Source organism: Zalophus californianus, chromosome 12 (genome assembly GCF_009762305.2).
Source record: "Zalophus californianus isolate mZalCal1 chromosome 12, mZalCal1.pri.v2, whole genome shotgun sequence".
Lineage (NCBI taxonomy): Eukaryota > Metazoa > Chordata > Mammalia > Carnivora > Otariidae > Zalophus > Zalophus californianus.
The window spans coordinates 18,387,289-18,413,411 of record NC_045606.1 but is presented as its reverse complement, the minus strand read 5'-3'; the positions used below and the strand labels follow the sequence as shown (position 1 = coordinate 18,413,411).

The 26,123-nt window shown below is 46.4% G+C and overlaps 1 protein-coding gene and 1 long non-coding RNA gene across 9 annotated transcripts in view; one reads left to right on the top strand and one right to left on the bottom strand.

Annotated features, from left to right (window-relative positions):
• The window catches only part of ATXN7L1 (ataxin 7 like 1), a 230,425-nt gene extending 221,751 nt beyond the window's left edge, over positions 1–8,674 (bottom strand). For 4 of the 7 annotated variants that reach the window (XR_003516382.1, XM_027573333.2, XM_027573335.2 and 1 more), the window contains exons 1-2: positions 8,484–8,674; positions 7,908–7,976 (exon numbers count right to left, since the gene is read on the bottom strand). Coding sequence is in view for 6 of the 7 variants with exons in the window: in XM_027573333.2 (XP_027429134.1) it covers positions 7,908–7,976; positions 8,484–8,664 (250 nt within the window). In the remaining variant the exon portion in view is untranslated. The remainder of the gene's footprint in view (positions 1–7,907; positions 7,977–8,483) is intronic. The other 3 variants (XM_027573334.2, XM_027573337.2, XM_027573338.2) reach the window with 1 other exon arrangement.
• A 393-nt stretch (positions 8,675–9,067) lies between these two features.
• The window catches only part of LOC113910921, a 29,360-nt gene continuing 12,304 nt past the window's right edge, over positions 9,068–26,123 (top strand). For both annotated transcript variants that reach the window (XR_003516321.2, XR_003516322.2), the window contains exon 1: positions 9,068–9,195. This is a non-coding gene — a long non-coding RNA (uncharacterized LOC113910921). The remainder of the gene's footprint in view (positions 9,196–26,123) is intronic.

Below are 26,123 nucleotides of genomic sequence, written 5' to 3'. Positions count from 1 at the left end.
CCAACCCATTGGCTAACCATCTTCCTCTCCATTAGGGCCACACTGGATTATTACAGTCACAATTGGACTCCCAGTGGTCAAGCCCCACGGATTCCCCCTGGGAGGTGAGACCGGACAGGGCACTCCCAAGGGCTGGACGTCTCCCCCACCCAGGGCTCTCTTCTCCCTGGAGGAGCCCTAGCTCACGGCTCCCTCTCCGTGTGGTGCTGCGGGGCCTGGGGGAGAGCCGGCGCGGCGCCGAGCAGCGCTGCTCCCACCTTCCGGTGCTGCCCGACTCGCTCTCCGTGGCGCAGGGGGCGCTCCAGCCACGCCCCCACGTTCTGGGATTCTCCCAGGGGCGTCTTGTCCACAAATAGTTGTTAGCTCTTCTTGTGAGGAGAAGTGAGGTCAGGAACGACCTCAGTCGCCATCGTGGTGACATCACTCCTAACTGCAGTCACTCAACGATCCTAGTTTGCAGATGTAAGCACTGGGCTACCTCAGCCTATGGGGTCCGTGGGTAAAAGGGATTTGACTAGGACAGGGTCTCGCTGTGTCTGCGACTACCACTTTAGGTCTACTTCTGAAGGTCATGGATGAAATGAAGTGTCACGAAGGACAGGTTAGCCCAAAGGATAGAAACACAATGTACATAGAAAAGCACGCAGAAGTAGAATCTGCCTCACTCTCCTAAATCACTCTGGAAGCCGAGACGGCCAGCCCCTGAGACCCACGGGCTGCAGTGAACACAGCCTTACAGTCCTAAATAATGCCACAGACCACTTAGCACACAGGTCAGAAGCCCTCAGGAAAGAGACTTCCTCTGCCCATCCTATCTCCTAATCTCGAACATGGAAATCCTGAAACCAGCTGCTTTGCTCTCTGTCATGTGCATCCCCATTTCAGACAAATCCCATGGGTAATCAAACTGCACAGAAAGCCAGTTGTATTTCCAGCCTGACTTTTAAATATACACTGAAATCCTTAATGCTTCACCATGGCGCTTTTGACATCGGGGGCCACCATACAATAAATGCCATCATTATCGGAATCGGCGCCTTGGGGGTCTCCTCTACCCACAGTGAGGGAGGGCTGGGCCACCCAGAATTAGAACCTGAATCTCACCACTGTCACCATTTATCACAGAATGGAACCGAAGGTTTGGAGGAGTCATCTCGGAAACCTTTGGAAGACAGCTCCTGGGGGGAGGGAGTCTGCTCTCTTTAGAGAGATGCAGCCCAGAGCCAGGGGATAGTCACAGCTCCATGTACACCTGCCGAGTATGCACTGTGGTTGAGCCCCCTGGAATGTAGGCCTAAGACACAGATGGGTCACAGCAGAATATTTCTGTGAATATCTTAGTCTACTTTTCTTGTCTTCTTTTCCAGCTTCCCCCTACACTAGTGATTCTCTATAGGGGTGATTTTGCCCCACCCCAGTAGAACTTTGGCAATGTCTGGAGATGTTTCTGGGAGAGGAGCCACTGGATTCTACTGGTAGAGGCCAGGGACATTGCTAAACAGCCTGCAATGCCCAGGACGGCCCCCCACCACAAAGAAGGAGTGCCATTGGTGGGAAACTTTGTTATTACTCTCTGCTCTGTGATCTTCACTCTAGTGACAGACTTCGTTGTTCCTAGAACCTTCTATATTCTCTCACACTTTGGGCCTTTGCACATGTTGTTTCCTTTAACTCTGTCCTGGCCAATCCTGCACATGGAAACTTCCATTTGTCCTCTAGGTTTTGGCATAGATAAAATGTCCTCAGAGGGAGGCCTTCGCTGAGCCCCCTAATGTAAGTGAGGTCCCTCCAAAATGCCCCTCAACGGCACCCCAACTTTCCCTTTCAGAGCGCTCACCACAGTCGCCATGACTTCTGAAACGTCTGCCTCCGCTGCCAGGATGGAAGCGCCATGAGGCAGAGGCTGTGCTTTTTCACTGCTGTCTCCCCAGGCCTAGCCCAGGGCTGGCAGACTGTGAGAGCTCATTCAGTCTCCAGTGCTCCAGGAGGCCAACAAAGCAGGAGGGGGTATTCAAAACGAAGCAAGACACTCAGAGGCTTAAATGATCATCCCACTATGCAGGCACCAAAAAGCAAATGTGGTAGCTCCTTATGAACGGACACGGACCACTCTGTAAGATAAGCGGTTATGGCGAGACACCAGGCTGCACCTCCAGGATGCTATCATCCACACGGGGGAAACGGGAAGAAAAAACCATGTATGAAGCTACTGGAAGCAGCTGGGGGTGGGGGGGGGGGAGGAGGGAGACTTCCTTTTCACAGCATACCCTTTTGGATTTTGCAACCTGTGAACATTATTAAAGAAAATACGAAGCATTTGAATGGCTGTATGTGTATGAAAGTCGACATCTCGAGATTAAAAAAAAAAAAAAAGGATTCGTGTAGAATGACATATGATGAGAATCCGGCACAGCAAACTGTGCTTCGAAGCCAAATTCACATACAGCGTTTCAAAGTGTGCCCACCCTCACTTCCTGTTTTGGAAGCAGCCAGAACCACATTTTCTCCACATGAAGACCCGGGCACATGGAAATGCTTGTATGTATAAAGAGACACTCATTTTAGAAGCTTTATGTTTTCCAAACTAGATGGCTTTGAAAACGCTCTCTCTCTCTCTTGGCTTTGTGGTCTTGTTCCTGCCCCCGCCCCCCCCCCCCCATCAGTTGGAGGCAACTACAAAGCTTATTCATTCTCCAAGCCTTTCTCCTCCTTTCCAGCCGGCCTCCCTACCACCTGGAGGCCACTCCGTCTCCCCTGTCCTTTCATCCAGAAGGCTGGGCGAGACGAGAGAGACGATAATGAAACGCCAAAGCGAACAAATGTTGCGGCTTGTTAGCCAAAGGGGAGGCAGGTAGGCTTAATGGACAAGGAAGTTGAAATTAATGGCAAAAATGAGGTTTATCTGTGTAATCTGTGGACTTGGTGTCTTCCCATCTCCTATTAACATAGATACGGAGTTGTCTGTATAATGACAAAGGGAAGCTGCCCGCAGATTCCCATAAATCTCCACCACTTGTCGCTGGCTTCCCTGGCTTGGCTTTTAAGAACACTTCACTCTTCCCAGGTCAGTTGCCATCTTTGCCTCCAGTTTGCTCCCAACCAGCCACAACTGCAAGACTCCTAAACCTGAGCTGAACACGTTCCCACGTTCCCGGCTTCCTCCGGCGTTCCAGCCCCACTCCGCCGGCATCTCAGGGGAGAGCAGCAAACTCTTACAGTTGTGGCAAGACCTTACTGGCCCCAGAACAGTTTCCAAATTGGAAGCATTCCACAGGTTTACCTCCATCAAATCAAAACATCTGGGAATATTAAAACACAGACAAATGCCCAGAGAAACCAGCATAGGCTTCCAAAAGACCCAAACAAGGAGCTTTGTGAGGGCTTTCTTGTCTCAGTGACCAGATAAAACAACTTATCGATCATTTTTTAAATTATTCTTTACATCTCACCAGTCCCCAGAGAGAACTCTGTAAACCCTCCTTAGCCATAGGCCCCAAACTGCCTAAGTATATTTTCTAACTTCTGATAAAAGTTATCGATGACTACATATTAACTGCACTCCATGAAACACACAGATGTCATAGTAATCGGTTGTTTAAAAACCACTAGCTTTATAAAATTATGATAACATGGTTTACTCTAAAAATGAAATTTCTGATACAGGATCTCTCTTCCATTTGTCACTGGGTAGTTGAAAGTCCTAGTTAATTATAATAATAAAGTGTTCTAGGACTGGCTTCATTAATAAGTGATAATGACAATCATAATAACAGTTAAAAAAAGAATAAAGGCAAACATTATGTGCTTACTGTGTGCTGGGTCCTTTTGTATTACCTCAGTCAACCCTCACAACCCTGTTAGCATCTCCATTTTGAGCTATATGCACCCTGTTCCTGATTTATGAACTGACGTCCTTAAAAAAAGTTCAGGTGAGGCAATGAGAAAAGAAGACCATCCTTCTAAATCACAGAGCTTTTTCCCAATTAGCTGGAAAAAAGTCTTCAGATAAATCTATGAAGCTAGAGAGAGAAAATTATTTTAAAAGGTTAGCTAGATGAATGGCCTTCCTTGGAATTTTCTATCACAGGTGAATTTCACATCTTAGACTAATAAGGTTTCTGGGACCCCCCCACCGCTTAAGGATCTCAGTGCTGCACTGGTCCAGGCTGACTGAGGTCCACTTACTCTCCACTTCGGGGGAACACATGCGCCTGGGTTTTGAACTCAGACCCTCAGTGTTCTTAGACTCCTAAAAGCCACACACTCTTCCCAAACTATTTGCTTTGCGTGGGAGATGTGGTGATGTTTGCCACCAAGAGATTATAAAATGAGAAAACAGACCCAGTGTGTAGTAGTTAGTTAAGATATTTTTAAAGCGAGGGCTTGATTTTGTTGCTGTTGTTTCTTTAAAAACAGCCTGGGTGGTATGACTGGATCTCAAATAGAGGTACGTTCAGTAGACGGAGTCAGGGTCAGCCATCTCAAAGGGACCCTGGGGGACATGTCATCCCACTCCCTACTTTACAAGTGAGAGGAGAGGCCCGGAGAAGGGAGCCGGTGTTACCAAGGTCATACAGGGGGACTTCAGGAAGCTGCCCCAGAGCCCTCTCTCCTGCTCCATTGGTACTCCGGGCAGCCCTCTGCATAACCCCACATCACCACATCCAAGCATGGAGTTCGCAGCACCTTCTGAACCCAGGTGACCATCTGGCAAGGTTCAAGGGTGTTTGCCAAATTCCTCTTGCCTGTGATTTTCACTAACTTTGGATGAAATAATAACATGAATGCGAATAATTCACTACAGAAATTCTGAAGCATTTGGTTAACATTTCATCCAGGTGGAGAACTGAAGCCACAAAGGGTGAAAGGAATGAGGAAGGAAGCACATTCCCATAATCAGGCTATTCCAAACGCCAGCAAGTCCTTCCTGTGTCTTCTGAGGCTGTGGCCAGATAGAGGCAGAAGGCAAAATGTTTCTTCTCTTGCATTTCCAGCCTAACTTTCCTCCCTTATAGCTTCGTCTATAAAACATATCATATCACAACAATGGTCACAGCAGCATTATTCACTGGAGCCAAAAGGCGGAAACAAGCCAAATGCCCATCAACAGATGGCTGGATAAATAAAACACAGTCTATACCCACCATGGAATATTATTTAGCCGTAAAAAGGAAAAAATTGTGGCACCTGCTACAGCATGGATAAATGATGAAAGTGTTATGCTAAGTGAAATAAGCCAGACACAAAGGGACAAATACTGCATTTCGGAGAGAGAGGGAGAAAGGGGGCAGGGAGGGAAAGAGGAGTCGGGTAGGGAGAGAGTGAGAGAGAAAGAGAGAATATAAAACAGGCATCTTCATAGAGACAGTAGATAGAACAGAGGTTTCCAGGGCTGAGAGGAAAGGCAATGGGGAGTTATCGTGTAATGGCTACAGGGTTCCTGGTTGGGATGATGAAAAAGTTCAGGAAATGTATAGGGATAATGATGGCTGTAAAACACCGTAAATGTACCTAGCACCACTGAATTATACTCTTTAAAATGGTTAAAATGGTAAATTTTACATTATGTTTCTTTTACCACAATTTAAAATATTTAAAATGTGGATCACATCCCTTGATTTCTCAGTTGGAATTCCTAACTCATTCACTGCCATTAAAGCCCAAACTTCTTTTCAAGACCTGCTTCCTCCCAACTGCATCATGGCCAATCTATGCACTTGACACCCATGGATAAACACAATCACACCTAGGTCACTTTGTGTCCTGGAGACCCATCCACAAACACACATCCATCTGGAGGCCACCCACACGGTGACTCCGACAAGAAGGCCCATGGTGAGACTAATGCAACCAGTGTTTCTGGAGACCCCAGCAACCAGACATACCAACCCAGAATCCCAGTTCAACCCTTCAATTCCTCACCATGGTGGTGGTCGGCGGGGGGTAGATATTTACTACTATATCCTCTCCCTCTAAGGAAAACTGTATGCACACACCAGGAAGACCTTCAGGGATTGCTAACCCAAGCTTGCTCCACCAGGCCCATGAACAAAGAGGTTTCAGCCCATACATGGCTATTTGGTGAACTCAGCAATTGCATGTTACACTGCACAGTGGGTGTCCTTAATGCAAATGCATATAATTAGGAGCTAAATCTTTGTACCTTTACAGGACAAAGGCTATAATAAGCAGGATGTACCACTTGTGACTTCTGAGGAAAGGCGAGCTTTTCATTTTTCCTTAAAAGAATCTATTTCTCAAGAGGCAAAGAGAATCTGAGAACACGAGTCTTTTGAGATGGACGCAGCGAGGAGGGTGCAGAATATGAGTTTTGTGTGGTATGGTCAGAATCTGTCGCCCAGGCCTGAGAGGTACCAATCGGTGGCACACCATGACCTTTACTCAACTTATTTAAAGGTTTTCACAACCTCATCTTTTTTTGTGGAAACCTTTCCATGGCCAGTGGTCTGACAACGGAGACCCATGAGTTCTTAAAGATCTCAAGAGTTTATAAAGAAAAATAATTTCTAGTGATACTTTCCATTGCCAACACGCACAGACATTTAGCGCCAATAAGCTGCCACTTGTAAGAAGTCCGCTTGACATCATTCCCTCGTGCATCCTGGAGACACATGGCAGGACCCCACTATGATATTTAGAGGCAAACATCTTTAGAATAAGGTTTCGTTCCCAACATAATTAATTAGCAGGAACACTATGCTTGAGAACCGTCCTTGAATATTTTAACCTCCGTGCTATTTTTTCTAAAGCACAAATTCTCCTCTCACTGGATGGTCAGGAAATCCCTGGGCACAGAAAACCGACTGTCTTAGGTGGTGATCCACAAAACGCTTCCAAGTAGGTTTTAACTGCCTTACAGGGTGATATCCTGGCTTATGAGCGAGACCATTCTTAGGAGTCTAACTGGCCTTTTTTCCATTTGTTTTGGATGAGCAATGCTCCCACGGCCTAGTGATGGCTGAACTCCTTCAACACTTCCCACCAACCTCTTCTGCCCCCTCATGTCTTCCTCCCACTCTAATTTCAGCCAGCCATGTTTACAAGACACCAGTTAGTAAATCACAATTCAAATGAACCCACCCATTTGTTCAGCAGAAAGTGGCCTCTGGAGTTGCTCCATGTGAAGCCCACAGGCCAGAGTTACATATGGCAGGCCTGCAAACGCGAACAGGATATGATTTATTTATGACGACCATGTGTGTTTGATGCCCAGTTCCAGCAGGCCGTGGCTTCCCATCCCTGCCTCACTCTGGGATGACCTATCTACTCACTGTGTCCCATTTCAGGTACTGTATTTCCAGGCTGGGGAAACAGGGATGTGCGACCAGCTGGGGGGCTGCACACACAGCCACCCCTAGCCCTGCCCGCCACACAACAATCTGTGACCAAACACAAAGTGGGCCGAATGTAACTTGCTGCAAAGGTCTGCAATGTACAGTGGTTTTCAGTGGAGAGTGGAGAAGTAGCTGCTGGAATGACTGACCATGTGGGGCTCATTAAACTGTTGTGTATGTACCCACAAGGAAGGCTGGGATGCTGGTGAAGGGAGCCTCGCTCCTCATTTCAGAGATTTCAAGACACCCCCCCCCCCCCACCACCATTTGGCAATGATGCTCCAAAGGTGAATGGCAGATATGCATCAGAAGGTCCAAACGTGGACTCCAGCTTAAGTGCTGTAAACTTCTACCTTCCACAGTCTCCCCCTTCCCCCCCCCAGTTGTATTTATACTTTGAAAGAAGTTAACATGAAGCAGTAGTCACCTGGGCGTGCTCGATTTTTGACAAGCCTTAGTCACTCTGTACCCAGCAGAACAATTCACATTATAGTCGAAATCCGGTGAAGATTCTGCCACATGCTAACACTAAAATGCCAGTAGCTCACTTACCTTCTTTATTAAGCCTCATAACCTCCCTGCTTTTTCCACCCTCTTTTCCAGCCTCTTCTAAATCTACATCTGCAGATGAAAAAGAAAAGGAGAAAAGAAAATGAGGGAAAAAAGACCAAAAAGGGGGGGAAAGCCAAAGTCAAGGGGGGGGGAGTGTTTATTTGCAAACAGATCAATATAAATACTGTACATGAAAAATCTTTCAAAAAATTGACAATGCAACATTTTCTCCCAAGTCCGGATTGCCATCTACCTGGCCCAGATAGGTACCAAAAAAACTATGCAAGCAGCAACAGAGTAGCCTTTTAAACAGATACACCGTGGGGCTGTGAAAGCCCACCCCGCGGGCTGCCACGGGGAGCCGGGCACAGACAGACAGACAGCCAGCCCTGGCAGCAGGGCCTCTCTCTGTGCATTGATGATCTGTCTCTGTGTATTTATTTAGAGAGAGAGGGAGAAGCATGGAGGACACCGGGGGCCACTCTCTCTCTCACACACACACTTTTTCCCAGTGGCTCTAGGTGAATGGAAAGGTTACAGGATAATAAAAGGAGGAGGAGGCGGTGGGGTTCTTACTGTCGGAGCAGTGTAATTTGGCGGCGTCGATCCAGGAGGACCAGGGTTTGCCCAGAAACGCCTCCGGACTGGGCACTTTGCGATCCAGTGTCGCCATTGCTCTTCCTTCTTGTTGCTTTTTCCCTGTTCCTTCGGCAGCAGCAGCCGAGAGACACGGGATTCGAGAACGCTCCGACGTCATCTTCGGAACGTTCCGACATTGAGTGCTCTGAAAGGGGGAGGGAGGGAGGGACGGGAGGAGGGAGCGGGGAGGCGGCGGAGGAGGGGAGAGAGAGAGAGAGGAGGAGGAGCCGGCGCTCGGCGCCCGGGGCCCGCTGGGCTCGGCCGGCGGCGCGCGGCCGCCAGAGGCAGCAGAGAGGCGCCCGCAGCTCGCCGCGCGCCCGCCCGCCCGCCGGGGGAGGGGCCGCGGGCCGGGCCAGCGCCGCGTGCCGGGGCTCGGAGGCTGCAGCGCGCGCGAGCGCGGAGATGCTGCCGCGCCGCCGCCACCGCTGCCCCGTGCGCCGGGCGGCCGGAGCCCGCGTCGGAGGGGCCGGGGCTCGCGGGACGTGCGGGGCGTGCGGGGCGGGGGTCGGGGGGCTGGCCGGGGCGACGCACGACCCGGGGGCCGTAGGCGGGGAGGTCTTTCCCGCAGAGTGGCCGCCAGACGACGGAAAGTTTTTTGCATGCAGCCCTTCCAGCGTGTCCTTCCCTCGCCGGCTCCCTGTCGTCCACGGTGAGGCGCCCCTCCCCGCCCTTCCCCCGCGGAGACACCCCCCGCCCCCGCCGCGGTCCAGTGCGGAGGAGCCCGGCAGGGCTTTACCCCTACGAGCATCCCAAGCCAGGGAGGGACCCTGGTGATGACCTCTCCTCCCAGCCACCACTCCCTTCTCCCTTTCCTGTCACGGTGGACCTTGGGACCGTGGAGGATTCCGCGGATGCCTTTGGGAGCTGAAACCCATGGGTAGATGGAAGTGGTTCTAAAAAGCAGGTGAGTTTGGGGCGAGGGCAGTTGCCTACCCAGCTCAGTCAGGCTGCGGAACATTGCAAAGCTCAAAACTCAGGGCCGAGGTGCCCCCAGATGCTCTGCGCGATGCGTGTCTCGGGTTCTCCGGGAACCACCGCGTAGACCTTGCCCCAGGATCACGATTCCGGGAGAGCACATTCACCGTACGGAAGATGCTGCTTACTGGGCCAAGCCCCTGGAGCAGTTTCCAGCGCTCCCTATCCGTGATTCGAGGGTGGCTCGGATTAGCACCTGCAACCTAGGGCCAGGAATCTGACTCCTGGAAGCATTCACTCCTGGCGTAACGGCTGTAGCCAGCTAGAAAGGAAGCGTAGGATTTCCTCTGAATTTTAGATGTTTGATGCTTTAATTGAGATTTGTCCTCCTCTCCCTGGGGGTAGGCAACAAAGGCCTTAGAAGGTCTTCTGGTATCCCTTTCTTGTTTTCTCTCTTTGAATCCTTTTGTTTCCTAGGAATTACCGAAAATATATGGACACTCCCCCACAATGGATCTATTTGTCATTTTCCCCAGTACCCTTTTAGTTCTTACCACTTTTGTTTCTGCCCCGTGGCTGAAGCACACTGATTTAAAGTTGCTCCGTACTGACTGAGTTCTGTCCTGGCTCTGCCATCTATCTGATGCCTCTGCATTTGGCATCCTGTACCTCAAAGCCAGGGTTAGGATGGGCAATGAAGGAGGAGCTATGGATTGGTCTTTGGTTGTAATGTTTGTGGGAATGGGCTTGACCCAGAAAAATTTGATTTGCCTCTGCGGTCTTTGGAAGGGTTTCTACATAGGGACCACTAAGTGGCTGAGATGCCAGTGAGTGGAAAACTCTCATTTTAAGAATTGGTGGTATTAACAAAGATGTATTGCTTTTTGACCTCTTAGGATATGCTAGACACTGTGCTTGACATTTGCTTCCAAATATCCATCCATCCAACCAACCACCCATCTTTTCAACAAATATTGCCTGTCATGGACTAGTGCCTTCCATGGAGGAAGACAAACGAGACCGAGCCCCTTGTGGAGATGCAGTCTGATGGTCTCTGTGGAAGGAGGAAGGTGTGAAATTTATCAACTCCTTGGAAAAACAACACAAGTGCGCAGTGACTGGCCAAGGCAGTGAATGGTAGGGTCTCTCAGAGCTGTGCCTAATCATAAGAGGAACTAAACTGTAGTTTGGAATGACCAGAAAATGTATCACAGAGAAGATAGGATTTGCTCTGCCCCTTAGAAATTGGGGAGGATTTATCATGGTAAGGTGAAGACTGGTCTTGCCAAGGGAAGGGGATTGACGGTATTAATGGAGGCTTCAAGCTGAGCACAAATGTGGTGTGTTTGGGGGGTTGAACGTGGTTTACCTGGGATGGTGGTTTATCATTGGGGGTTTGGAAGTATAGTCATGGCTGGGTCAAATTATGGAAGGCACTGAAGGGCAACCTAAAGACTGGGTTTTGTTTGACAGTGGGGAGCCACTCAAGGGGGTTTCTGGTGCATAAGGGTTAGTAGAAAGGGTGACTTAGAAAGGCTGTGGTGACCAGGACTTACTGGATATGGAAGCAGATTAGAAGTAGTGCTGCAGTATTCATGGTGTGAAGTGAAGGCCGAATGAACTTTGGTGGTCCCGTGCAGGTGGAGAGGAGGGGGCAGGTATGAAAGACTCTGTGAAGAGAGCCTCATCAGAAGGTATGTTGTATGGCTGGATTTGGGGGGAGAGAGAGCTCAGAGGCCTAGGTAATTAGATCCTGGAATATTTTCCCTTCCCCTCCTGCTTCCTGATTTTCCTTCCACTTTTTTTGTGTCTATTTCTGTATTGTGCATGCAAGGGAAGATGTGGTAGGCAGCCTCTAAAATGATGCCAGTGATTCCCACATCCTGGTATTCATGCCCTTGTGTGATCCCCTCCCTTCAGTGTGGGCCGGACCAAGGGACTTGCCACTAACAAATAGAATATAACAAAACGAACGGGGTGTCACTTCTGAGGTTGGTTCACAAAAAGACTGTGGATTCTATCTTGTTCACTCTTGCTCTCACCGGAAGCCCCCCTGCTGTCTTGTGAGCTGCCCTATGGGAGAGGCACAGGTGGCAAGAAACCGGGGGAGGCCTCTGGCCAACAGTCAGTGAGGAACTGAGCCCTTGGTCCAACAGCCCATGAGGTGCTGAATCCTGTCAATAGCCATGTGAATGAGTTTGGAAACATATTTTTCTCCCATGGAGCCTTGAGACAAGACCACAGCCCTGGCCCACGTGTGTGAGAAACCTTGGGGCAGAGGCACCCAGTTAAGTCATGCCTGAATTCCTGACCCCCCCTAAACTATGAGATAATTGGTGTTTGTTGTTTTAAGTTGTGAAAATTCTGGAATAACTGGTTACATAAGAATACATAACTAATACAGAATGGTTTGCATAAAGTGATTAGATAACAAAGCAACGTTGTCTGAGCAATGTTCCTTGGTCCTCATTTGAGCCTCATTTGAGCCTATGAATTGTGTGTCATCCTTGCCAACTTGGTGGGACCAGTTGACTCTAGTATCTCCTACATGCTGAGTTTTATAATTTACCTTTACCTCTGGGTACTCAAGTTTTTTGCTGTTTAAACTCAGTCACTACTTTATGGAAAGAATTCACCCATGACAAGGTCAGGATATAACTGTTGGAAACAAGTCTTTACTTATAGTGGTGCTGTCACACTGGGGCCCTTACAACCCTGCCATCCTTGAGGTGTGTGGAGAGTAAAGTGATGAAGCGACTAAAGCCCAGTGGTTGGAAGCTTCCAGAAAATTCTCTGCTCTCAGGAGCCATTTTAAACCACCCAAAAAACCAATGGTGGCTTATCATCCCGAGGAGTCACGTCACCTCAGTCTCAGAGAAACAAGGCAGTGGTCCAGTATTTTAATATTAGTTTCTGCCCCCAGCCAAGTCTTTCAAGTAGAGATTATTTCTACACAGCACCCCGGAGCCAGTATGACAGCCTAAATATTATTCCCTTCTAGCTGGGAGCATTTTAGTTTGTAACATAGTGAAGTAGGGGCTGGAACCTAGAAGTGGTTTAGCATCTCTACAAAATAGACGTTGGATACATTGCCTGTTTCGCTGATAATCAGAAACTGTACGCATTACTGCAGTTAGACTTCTGCAGTAGAATTGCGGTTTCCACCCTCAGCCTTGCCCAGTGTCTGCACCGACTATAGAGATAATAATACCAACTTTGCGAAACTCTAACCCACCTATGACTTAGTAACTGGAGAGCATGGCTGTCAATTAAAATTATACCACTGGGAGCCAGAGAAAGACAGAAGCATTGCTCATCAGACTACTAGACTTCTACACTTGACTTTAGATGAAAATTGAGGTCAGTCAGGAGTAGCATTTGGGTCAACATGGTGCATATAGAGTATTATATACACATCAATACTTACATTTCAACTATACATATGGCAAATTTATTGCAGACTTGAATTCCTTTTGGTAATAAAGAGTTACAAATATTGTTAGTGGCAACAAGAATTTTATACATTCTTAATAGGTATAAATTGACCAGCAAAACGGTCATTTAAAGTGTATTAATACAATGTCCATGTGATAAAACTGTCTAGCAAAGGTATAATACCTTCTTCCCTTCATGATTAATGTTTGGGAAGATAAAAGGGGTGTAAATATTGTTTTATCATCTTTCTTAGAAAAATAACAGTGGTTGATTCAATTAAAAAGGAGACTCTTCTATAGACCAAATAAAGAAATGAGTTCCACAGAGATGGCAGTAGAAAATACCTATTTAATTTGAATAACACCTGGTTCTGGAGAGATGTGCATCTAATATGCAGCCTGCATTCATTTAGTCTGATGCATGTGCTGTTTTACCTCCTTACTGAAAAGAAGAGAAGAGGTTAATATTGGTGCTCTCATTTGAGGATCTTAAGCTCCTGCTGGGGTCGAGGTGCTGTGTGTGCACCCTACTTCCTACCTAGACTGTTGTTGGGAGCTCCCTGGAGGCGATGAGGAGAAAATGACATTCCATTAGAATGAGGCATCCCTGGAATTGTTTGATGTTCTTTGTCTTAATTGAATCCATCTATCCCATCTGCCACTCTTCTCTCTAAATTTATTTCCCAAACCCACTCTCTCTGAGCATTGTAATTGGGGGGGGGGGATTTGTTACATACGTTGTTACCTTTGATAAGAGCTTGCTGCATCTGGAGGGCAGGTGTGCTGTCTCCCTCGCCTTGTTAGACAAGGTTACCTGCCTCTTCCCTGCCCCTCACATGTCGCTGGATCAAAGGGGACTGGGAGAAAAGACCCCCAGTAGCAATGGGAGTAGGAAAGAAAATAGGAATTCCAGGCTTTGCGGCTTTGGGGTATTGGTTTCAGTATAAGGCCCTAGCCATGTGTCTGATCTAAACAAACAGGGACTCTAGTGATAAACAGAACTACAAAAACACGCAATTTGCATTCTGACTCTGGCAGAAAAGTCCAACACGGGAATGCGTGGTGTTGAGGGACAGCTGCCTTGACAGCCTGGGCAGACTCATCTGGGGCTTTGCTCTCTCAGGGCTCCCCGGAATGCCTCTGCTGCTGCAGGCCGAGGAGGTCTCTGCTCCCCTGAGTGTGACAGAGCCTGCCCCGTTTCTGTCCATCGCTCTTCCTCAAGGGTCAGGCAGGAGAAAAGATAGCGTCTCTTTGGCATTGTCGTAGAAATCACTTTTGGCCCTTCACCTAAATATAAATATAAACAAACTTAAAACTCATGTGCACTTATTAATTGGAGCAAAGCCCCCCCGCCAACCCCTCCAAACTCACCTGTTCATATAGCTGGCGAGGCGGTGCAGGGTGGGGGCCAGAGCACGGGCTTGAGATCGACAGGTGGTAAATAAGAATTGCTCTTCAGTCATTTGCTTGAGAACCTTTCTTCATCCATTCCAACCTCAGTTTCGCAATCTGTTAAATGGGTACCAAGGTTCCTCTCTTCAGATCATTGTGAGGATGAAGTGAGATTTGGGGTATGGAGCCCCCAGCCTAGGGTCTGGCGCACAACTGACCACTGTAAATGTTTGCTGATTCTTACTTTAGCTGCAACGTATTGTGTAGACAACAGCGGCTAGTCAGAAACAGGCTGGCCCTCTGATGCTAGGAGGGCTCCTGTGGTTGCTTCTGAACATCCTACTTAGAAAGGAAACCCAAGCTCCTTTTCCTTCCTGTGGGCCTGCTGTCCTGCATCAGTTGGTGGAGACTTGTGTCAGCAGTCTTCTGCCTGAAACTTCATCTGATGTGGACTTCAGGGTAGGGTGCATATCCCTTTGTTCTGGAGAAGGCCCTATAAGACTTTTCTGTTCTGCCAAGGAACTGCAAAATCCCATGTGCTTGGAGGCAAAACTGCTTTTGCACGGCAATGAACATGGTTGTCCTAATAGTAAGCCGAGTGGGGTCTCTGCAAATTACTTCCTCCCTCCAAAAACAGTTTATTGTCTTTTGTAAAAAGCAATTTAATATTGTATTCTAAAGGTTACATATGAATGTGTTCCCATGAGATGGTGAAACAGTAATGATAAGGAGAAAATTCCCTTTGAGTATTTCCTTCAAACGTAGACACGTCCCTGCCCCCAGATCCTCCCACGTCCCTAACTCTGAAGGCGGTTTTCCAAACCATTCTCTATACATTTACCTACTGTCTATATTTATCATCAAGGCATAGATGATATTGCCACATGTGTGTTCTTGTTTTCTTTTAAACATGAGCAGCATCATTTTGTAGAGAGACGTGTTTTATCCCCAGTTGAGAAAGAAGCCTTGCATGAGCATAAACAGGATTGACAGTGCAACAGACCATTTTGTGGATATTTTTCTGCAGCAATTTTCTTTTTTCACATGTGATTGCATGTCATTATAAGCAGAAATACCTTCTTCTTTTAAACAGCTGCATACTATTCCATATGATGTTCTGGAGTCTGTCTGTTGTCCTAGTGATAGACATTGAGGTTTCTGGTTTTACAAAAAACAGAGTGGTCAACATCTTTATTTTTAGATCTGCTTCCTGGGCATGAGGGAGTATTTCTACCCCAAAGTAGAATTGCTGGGTGTGCGCATTTTAAATTTTCATAGTTCTGCCAAATTGTCTTCTGAAGTAGCTGACTGATTCATGCTCTTGCTAGTAGTGTAGGAATGGGCCCATTGCCTCATGCCCTCATTCCTACCCAACATTTTTGTTTTTACATTTAGCTCTTAGGTATTTTTGGTTAATGATGTGAAGTAAAAATTTAATTTTTGATCTTTTCCCAGTTACCAGTTTTCCCCAGGCATATATTGAATAGCGTAGCCTTTCTTTCCATAGAGATCATACACTCACTTCCCAAATACATGGGTCTGTTTCTGAGCTCTCTTTTCTGTTCCATGGCTTGGCCCGTCTTTTCCATACCGAGTTAACGGTTTTAATTGCTCTTGTTTTATAATTGTTTTGCTGGTGTGTTGGGGAAAAAATGTTTCTTTTCCACTATGGATTGAGAATCCTCTGTCTTGGTCTGTTTGGGTTGCTGTAACAAATTACCACAGACTGAAGGGCTTATAAATGACAAAATTGGCTTTCTCACAGTTCTGGAGGCTGCAAGTCCGGGACCATGGCATTGGAAAATGCCGTGTTCAGTGAGGGTTTCTTGGTTCGTAGATGGCGTCTTTTTACCGTGTCCCCACGTGGTGGAAGGGGCGAGCTAGCTCTCTAGGGTCTCTTTGATAAGGGTTCCACCTTCACAGCCCACTCTTCCCCCACCGCCAGGCCCCAAAGGCCCTACCTCCTGACACCATTTCCTTCAGGAGTAGGATTTCAACCATATGAATGTATGGTGGGGGAGACACAGTCATTCAGACCACAGTACTCTACCTCTTGGGAAATATTTTTTATTCCTGAGAAGTGTGTTATAGGTGTCATTGTTCAACCGTTGTCATGGGGACATCTCAAGATGGAGACTGGCCCATGTGAGGAAGATCACTGGAAACCTGACCTCATGCCCATTTCATGGTTACCATAAAGCTTGGGCCCAAGGGCTACAGCCAGCTTGGACTCATGGGAAAAGCCTCCCCCAAGGTGATTTTCCAAACCAAATATCTCAGACTTAGGAGAACGAGTTATTGAGAGATTGTCCTTCCAACTATCTAAAAAGGCCAACCCTTGTGGTTAGTGGTTGAGACTCTATGGGGATGTTCCTGTCTGTCAGTCATTCCAGGGTGAGAAGAAGGGGCCATGAGCACTAGAGGCTGAAGGAGCGGGAGGGAGCAGATAAGGGCTGAGCTCCCCCCGTGTGGGCAGCAGGTAGGTAAGAACCTCTTATGGGCCAGGAGCCGGGCCAGGTAGTGTCCTGTAGGGGACCCCTTCTGGATTGACCTAGCTATGAGTCAGGAATCGTTCAAACCCAGGAACCAGTCATAAGGTTTTCTGTGTTGTCTTTTCTTTTGCTTCCCTCAAGGTTTTAAATGGCCTGGTCTTAGGTAGCGGCGTTGTGGGAAATTGAATCAGGGGCTTACACTTACATGGGAGCCATAGATGGAAGGTTGCAAGTTGCTAGCTTTACTTCCTGCCAGCCCTGTGTGGTAGCAGCCCCATTATTTGAGAGAAGAAGGCAGTCCCCGCACCCCGGGAGGTGGCCAGGCACAAAGTGAGCAGGGGACAGCCCCCAGCAGTCCCTAATGCCTTTCTTCTAGCCCCAGCCCGATACTCTAAAAAGGAGGAAATCCTGAAAATGAGAGGCCAGAGTTTGGGTTATATTTATATGACACCTAATTTTTCCACCTATGCAAATATCTTGGCATTCACAGACTCTGGCTAAGCAAAAAAAAAAAAAAAAAGTTCTCTTCTAACGCCTAGTAGTCAAGTTTGGGTGGGAGGTGGGGTGTCTAAAGGAATTGCAACCCTCGTTTCATACTTGGAATGAGAGAGGTTGACAGAAGCCTGGTATCTTTAAGTTCATAAAACAATCACTGCAGAACTTAGAGTAAAGCCCAGGTCCCTGTTGTTTGGAGGCCAGCTTATTCATAGATTACTACGTCCCAAGAATGATACTGAGGCTATAAATTTACATTTCCATGTAGGCCAGTGTTTCTCAACCAGGGATGATTTCGCTGCCTCCCCTCCTCACTCCAAGTATATTTGGCAATGGCTGGAGACATTTTTGGTTGTCCTGACTGGGGCTGGGTGTACTATTGGCATCTAGTGGGTAGAGGCCGGGGATGCCGGTAAATATCCTGCCTTCAGATGCATGGGAAGATTTATCCAGCCCAAAATCACAGTGATAGGAGTCAGAAACCCTGATGTAGGGCAACTAATTTCTAGTTTTCTTTCTTTTTCATTTCCAGAGAATGAACACCTAAGCCCCAGGCACTTCTTTGTCATCGTGCGCTTTTTTCCTCACACAGAAATCCAGTAAGAGTGTGGCGGGGCTGTGAGACCCATCATCCATCACTACGAGTTAAACCCAAGGTCTTGCCCTTTCAATATATGAAAGCCAAATTATGTTATTGGCTGAATTTATAGAATCAAAGGAAATGAATATAGGTCTTATGCAATAATCAAGTAATATGGTCGCCTGTTTCTCTCTGAATCCCTTACAGACCATGGCTTACCTACTCTAATGGGAAAGTTGATCAGTGCTAAGACACCCATGCTAGATAGCTCTTATTATTCCCAACTTATGGATGATAAAAGTGAGGCACAGAGTGGAAGTAAAGCACAGCACCCTCCCTCTGGTTTCTTATATTCCAAAGTTATCAAACACCTGGCTTCAGCCATTGCACAGGTTGTGCACTGCACAACTGTGCCACTTTTAAAGGAGCACCATTCACAGGACAGACATAGATTCATTGTGACAATTTTCTAGGCAGATGGCACGGAAGTGGCTTGTTCGAACAAAATCAGGACCATGAAGCAATTTTCTAATAGAAGTAAAGTTTCTTCAAGAAAGTACGTCTCTCCCTAAAGCTCATGAAAGTGCTAGATGGACCAGCAGCAAAGAAGGGGGTTATTGATGACTCTCTGTATGTTAGCAGTTCAGCTGGGAGCTGTGTGGGAAATAGAGTGCCTTGCGTGATGGAATAAATAGAACAATCTTGCTATCTAAATTTGGCTGTTCATACTTCTGTTACGGTTTAAGTCATCCTAAGCTTGGCTTGGAGGAGGAGACATTGACATGTATATCAGTTTATAAATTTGGCAGCAGGAGGTGCAAAGAGTGTGTCGTTTCAATTATGGATTGACCCATGATTGATTTAGCAACGTATGTCTCCTAGTGTGTGATCAATGCCAAGAAATGGCAGGTGCCGGACTCTTAGGAGGGTGAGGGCAAATGTTGGAGCATTGATCAGCTGACGAGCTTCATGTAGGCCCCATACAGGGAACATCAAATCCAAGTAAAATACTGTAAGGTGGTAGTGATAGTATCCTATGTTAACAGTACCTGTCTGAGCTTTCGTCCCTTGTGCCCTTGTGGCAACATAACCATCTTTATAACACACAGACACTACTCTCTGTTCCGACTTGGTTCTGAATCTCTAGTGTGTGCCATTTCATGGTGCTTTTAGGGAGGAAAGGCCTCACCGATTGCCTCAGTTGAGAAGGCTTTAATTTTTCCACCTATGCAAATACCTTGGCATTCACAGACTCTGCAAAAAAAAAAAAAAAAAAGTCTCTTCTAACGCCTAGTAAAGAGTCAAGTTTGGGTGGGAGGTGGGGTATCTAAAGGAATTGCAACCCTTGTTTCATAATCGGAATGAGAGAGGATGACAGACTGGCCTGGCCTGGCCTGGCCCCATGCCAGGTGGCATAGACTGAGTAGTTGCTTTCACCAGGGGTGGGGGGAGATGGGTGTGTAGTCGGTGATTGGAGAACAGGATAGCCCTTGAGAAGGGGCTGTTCCGATGTGCAGATGATAAATGCCAGGCCAGGGTTGCTGCTGTGGCAGTGGAGGGCTTGGGGCAGAGGAGAAATTTGAGCCGGGCTGGGAAAGATGGTGTTGGGGGCCTGGGGGAGGACGTGAATAGCCCGTGGGCAGAGTTTGCATGGGGGAGAGTGGCCTTCTTAAGTGAGAGCCTCAGGTCAGTAGACAATAATTCCCTACAACAGAGCTCTTAGTGGAAAATAGGCAAGTCACAAGGGGATTTGGAATCAGGAAGGATTTGAAAGTGTTACACAATGTTTCCAAGATTAAAATCTACAGTAGGAGATAACTTGAGTATAATACTGTGTGTTCTTCGGCAAGTGGCATAATTCTTTGAGAAATACCTTTTGTCAAGAACGAATCTGAAATGAGGGCTCTGTGGATAGGAGCTCATCAGGTGAGAAACTTGAACTTTTCAAGATTCTTTAACCATCTGGCTGGCATGTTTAGAAATGGCACCCGACTGTACTGATAAAAGGGAGCTCTGTGTTCGTGGTTTACTGTAATACTCCAACTCTGGGTTGTTTTCAGAGGCAAGTTAAACAGATTTTTCATCCTACGTAGAATGAGCACATGGCTGAGTTTGCCTGGGGGAGTCCCGGATTATACAAAATTATCAATAGCTTGTCCTTTCAGTCTCAAAAGTGTCCTGGTTTTGGTGATAAATTATATGGCTACTCTAATTCTAAGTGATTCATTGTGGACTTCTTTTGCTTACTCTGTGAATCCTCAGTGACCAGAAGGGATGCTTCCACCTCAAGGATATTTGCCCACATGTGCATTCTGTCTCTTTGAAGTGGTTGTATTTTTTCAAACCCTTGCATATAAAGTAATTTTTACAAAGCGTTTGGAAGAAAAACAAGAAGCATAAGTGAGTTAACACAAACAGAAGTAAGTGTTAGTATTTGATAGAATATTATTCTGATATAATGATGTAATATATGGTGATTAACATAACAATAAAAAATTTAAAAAAAAAAGAATATTATTCTGATATTCTATCTGTCCAACTATATCTGTACCTGTCTTTCATATATTTACATATTTTTAGATCCCAATCTCCAAACTAAATGACTTTACTTGGAGGAGCATTCCACATATATGTATATGTATATGTATGGACACTACATAAAGTTATATATTTAGAACTATATTACAATGTGGTCAGTATAGATAGATGAAATCACCCTTTTAAAATGATCACTTTTTTAAAAAGGATTTATTTATTTGAGAGAGAGTGCGCACATGTAGGGGGAGGGGCAGAGGGAGAGGGGGAGAGAATCTCTAGCAGACTCCACACTAAGCACGGAGCCCAGCACAGGTTTCGATTTCACAGCCGTGAGATCACGACCTGAGCCAAAACCAAGAGTCGGGGACGCTTAACCGATTGCACCAGCCAGGTGCCCCCTTTAAATAACCACTTTTAAAGACGGCATTGTATCCTAGTAAATGGCTGTTCTTAAACTATAATATATTTAAATCCTCAATTTGGGGCATTTAGGTTGTTTCTTTTATATCTTTTATTAACAATGTTATAATTAATGTTTTCTATAGCTAAATCTTTCCTCACATTCATGGTTATTTGGGGTGCTTTCTTCTAAATGAAATTGATAAGTCAAAGGGGATATATGCATTTAAAATTTTGAATTTGTCAAACTTGGCCAGCATGTGTGAAAATTCCCACTCGTTGCCTCATCTGTGGTGTATCTTTGATTCTTTTTTCATCTTTCAGCCTGACAGGAAAGAACTTCATCTCTTATTTATTTCAGTTGTATCTCTGATTATTGATGATTCTTATTTATTTTTTAATAAATCACTCATTTTTCTATTAGTGTTCACCTTTCTCTTATTGAATTATGAAACCTCTTTATATATTAAATAAAGTAAACCTTTGTGTTCTAGGTTGCAAGATTTTTTTCCTGATTTACTATTTGGCTTTTAATTTTATTTCTATTGGATTTGTGTGTGCGTGCGTGTATATATGAATTCAGAAGATTTTTTATGCTGTTACACCTATCAGTCTTTTCCTTTGTGGAGTTATATACTTTTTAAATTTTTTTTAAAGATTTTATTTATTTATTTGACAGACACACAGCGAGAGAGGGAACACAAGCAGGGGGGAGTGGGAGAGGGAGAAGCAGGCTTCCCGCTGAGCAGAGAGCCCCACGTGGGACTCCATCCCAGGACCCTGGGATCATGACCTGAGCCGAAGGCAGACACTTAATGGCTGAGCCACCCAGGCGCCCCGGAGTTACATACTTTCTTAAAGGACCAAGTTTTTAGCAATTAACCTGTGAAATTTTCATAATCCGATCTGGTGCTCTCAAACCCCTTGAGCTCCTTGTTTCAGATTTACCAGTGCGGCCATTATGTTAGTTGAGGTGCAATTTTGTTTCCCTTTCTCCAGTTCGGGCTGTCTCCCAGAAGGGGTTTGATCACTTCACAAACTCACAGATAAGTTACTGCAAGTGAGAGCTGGTGATAGGCATTCTTTTCCTCAACCACAAAACATGTATGCCTCCCTTCATGAAAAGCTGTAATGGGAATTAGAAAGGACTAGTTTGTTTAGATTCTTTGCGGAGTGAATCATCACTGCACCATTGATATGCTTTATAATTGCACTGATGTGTTCTCAGGAAAACTGTGGCATCGACCCTAAGTTCTAATTACTACGCCAAGAAAACGCCATGGCCGGCCCTAGCTCCCCTGAAGCCAGCAGCTTTCCATGGCATGATGCCCCTGGGCTTCATGGCAGTGCTACTTCTCTGATGAGGAGGGCATTATAGGCAAATGCACATGTCGTTCTAGCCGGGATGCTGGGGGTGAGCTTGTCTCTGGCCTTCTCTGCTGGCATGCCGGGCTGAGCCACATGTGAGCCTCAATCCCTTCTTCATCTTTCAAGTTAGACCTGTGCATCCTGCTCTCTCCGCGGCCAGCTCCCTTGCCTGTTTGGCCCTCTTGGTGTTTATTCTATGGAACAGGGAGAGAAGAGAATCCTCTTCCACTTACAGACCTCAGGGGAGTCCCCTTGATTGCCCTCAATCCCTCTCCCCTTTCACCCAAAGTCCTTCCCGCAGGGTGATGGAGGGGAGGTCTTGAGCACCACTGAGGGTTGAGCGTAAGATCAATGATCACCATCACCATGATAATGACATAGGGTGACCTGCCTCCATTCTCTGCTGTCAGAACTTTCCCCCTGCTGCTTAGCTGTGGGGACTCCAGGGGCCAGCCCAGATGCAAGCGCAGGCTACCAAACTCCACCAGCTGACACCTTCTCCAGAGAAGCCTATCATGGTGGGAGCGTGGGGATGGGAACCAAGGCCCTACATCAGCAGGTCTTTGCTCTCTGGTTTTGCTAAGGAATTATTAAAACATAATACGTGCAGGGGGCCTGGGTGGCTCATTCGGTTGAGTGGCTGCCTTCGGCTCAGGTCATGATCCCAGGGTCCCGGGATCGAGCCCCGCGTTGGGCTCCCTGCTCAGCGGGAAGTCTGCTTCTCCCTCTCCCTCTGCCTGCCGCTCCCCCTGTTTGTGCTCGCTCTGTCAAATAAAATCTTAAAAAAAAATAATACACACAATAACTGTAGACTAACCTGCTGCTACCAGCAGGGAATCGGGTTTTTGGTGCCACCCTGGGAGCCAGACCAGGGACTTGAAAATAGATTTTACTATGGAATGACCCTGTCATGGATCTGAGGGGTCCCTTCCCTAGAGGCTACCCTTTTAGATGAAGTCCATCAGGGGTCCCCTCAATTTGAGAAAAACACACTCATTTCCCTTCTGCCTCGTCAGTGCCCTTTGGTCTCTCCCTATTCTCTTACCCAATATCACAGAAGCCAAAGAACCAATTTGGCTGCAACACAACCCTCCTCAGAGGGCTGGAGAGGGAGGAGAGACCAAATGTGAGCACAGCCCAAACGGTCTTTAGTGGGCAAGGCTCATTCGTAAATAATTTTAGTCTTGTTACCCATTCACTAATCATATAGCCTTCCCGATGGGTACTGGCAACATGTCAGATGGAGCTCACTCATGAAAAGACGCCACAGTTTCCAAACCCCGTTCTGGCTTCTTGAGAATCTGTGAATTGGGGGAACCAGTTCTACTAAAGGAACTATAGACCCATTTTTCTTTTTTCTCCTTTTGAGGGCCCGGGGTGGGAAGTGGTAGAGCAGAACAACATCCATCCGTTTATGCATTCAGGAAGCATTTGCTGAGCTTTCCTCTGTGGCAGGTGCCACCGGAGGAGCGGGAAAGAGAAATCCTGGATGTGTGATGTGTCCTCATTTTGCAAAGGCATTTCTCAGAGTCGCTAATGACACCTGCGGGGGGCTGAATGGTGGCCCCCAAAGATACTAGGCGCTAATCCCCCAAACCTATGCGTGTACTACCTATGGTAATATGTGGTCAAGTCTTGCAGATGTGATTGAGTGAAGCATGTTGGGTTGGAGAGATTATCCTGGATTATCCAGCCGGGTCCTAAATGCCATCACATGTATCCTTTTAAGAGGGAGGCAGAGGGAGATTTTACAAGGACACAAAAAGGGGAGAAGGTGATGTAATGATGGAACAGATAAAGATTTGAAGGTGCTGGCCTTGAAGATTGGGGTGATGCAGCCCCAAGCCAGGGAACAACAGCAGCCCCCATAAGCTAGAAGAGGCAAGATTATCTCCTAGAGACTCCAGAGGGGGCGCTGCCCTTTCGACACCTCGATTTTGGACTTCTGGCCCCCGGAATTATGAGAGAATAAGCTGTGGTTTTTTTAAGCCCCCCAAATTGTGGTAATTTGTTACAGCAGCCCCAGGAAACTAATAAAACATCCTCGCGGATAAAATGGGGACAAGGGTCGAGAGGACAATTTCCAGGCAGGTGGAGTCACAGGTATCTGACCAAGTCTGTTTATTCATTCCCTCGGCAAATATTTATTGAGTGAGTACAGTGTTCCAGGCATAGGAGATAGAGAATAAGGCTGACGATGTCCCCACTGACACCGGAGCGGAGGGAGGGGGCAGGTAATAAAGAGGTAAATGAGAAATACGAACCAGGTACCTTTAGTTATTGGTTTAAGTGCTTTAAAGAAAACAAAAGAAGGTAATGTGGAATTGGGGAGGGAATTATTTTAGATTGGGCAGTAGGAGGGCCTTTTTGATGAGGTAATCTTAGAGCTGAGCCCTGAATATCAAGAAGGAGTCACCATCTGACAAAGCTTTCCCATTGGCAAGAGTTGTAAGTGCAAAGGCCCCGAGGTAGGGATGAACTTAATGTGCTTGAGCTTAATTGTGCACAGAAAGACCAATTCCTCCAAGTCAATGTGGAGAGCCACCTCTCACAGAGAGCTGCAAGGTTCTGTTGGAGGCCCTGTCCTGTGCAGTTTTCTTTGTGTATAACTAAACTGGAAGTAAACATATGAGTCATATAAATCAAGTGTGGGTAACATAAAGCTAGTAGGACTTATATTTAGTTAGATGTCAGGGATTGGGTTTTAAAATACCTTGGCAGGTGTGAACAAAACTCTAAAGATAAAATTTGACAGGGACAAAATGTAAAATTATTTGCCTAAATCAGTACTTGTGTGAAGGCTCTAAAACTCAGTATCAGCAAACAACCTGATGGTGAAACACTTGTACGACTTTTTTACAGCATGGAGTACAGCTCAAGAGAGGAGGCAGCCACGGGTCTGTTTCTGGAGTATTGAGTGGGCACGCCATTTTACGGGGCCACAGGAACAATTCATTCATTCATTCATTCATTCATTCAATGAACAAATGTTCAGTGGACACCTTCTATGTACCTGGCACTGGCTAGGCTGTGGGGAAACAACACTGAATAGGATAAAGCACTTGCTGACCTCAGAGTGCTTCTAGGGAGAAGAGAGACACTCTAGATTTAACTTTGTAACTGTGATCTTTCTTTCTGCATTAAATTTTTTTCAGATTATAAACGGTGGTAATAAAAGAGCAAAATCAAACATCACAGAAATATGTAATATAGAAAAGAAAAATCCCCTGTTAACTCATCTTGCTTCCCCAGAGACAGCCACCGTCAATAGGTTTTGTGCATTTTCTCCAACTTTTAAAAATACAGCTGTCTTATATTTTAAAAACATAAAAATAGAACCATAGTCTTTTTAATTTTTTTTAGCTTGATATATCTTAGACATCCTTCCACATGAATACAAAGAGATCTACCCTGTTCTTTTAAACGGCTGAGTCATACTCCATTTTATGAATGTACCACAGTTTAGTGTCTTATTGATATGTGTACTGTTTCCACTTTTCGCTATTATAAACAATGTTACCACAGAACTTGTTCAGCATAACCTTTCCAATGAACTGGTGGGAGTATTTTTTTCTAAAGGATACATTCCTAGAGGTGGAAATGTTGGGGCAAAGGGTCTGAAACATTTAAATGACAGCTGGTGCCATACTTCCTACCATTCAGGTGGAGCCTGAATGAGAGTGCAAATCGGAGTGCATGTTTTCTTGCAGCCTCAACACAGGATTTTATCAATAATCATAATCTTTGTCTGTCTGACAGGCGGGAGACAATCCTATATTGTTTGCACGAACCGTGTTCGGCCTACAACCGAGGTAATGGGTATGCAGGGATGTGCAGGTCACCTGTGCATGTCAGAGAGGCCACAACTGCTGAGGCCTGAAATTAACCAGGCGGGGTGTGGTGACAGGTGACCACAGCATGCCGGGCAGCTCACACTGCAAGTGCAAAGGCCCTGTGGTGAGAG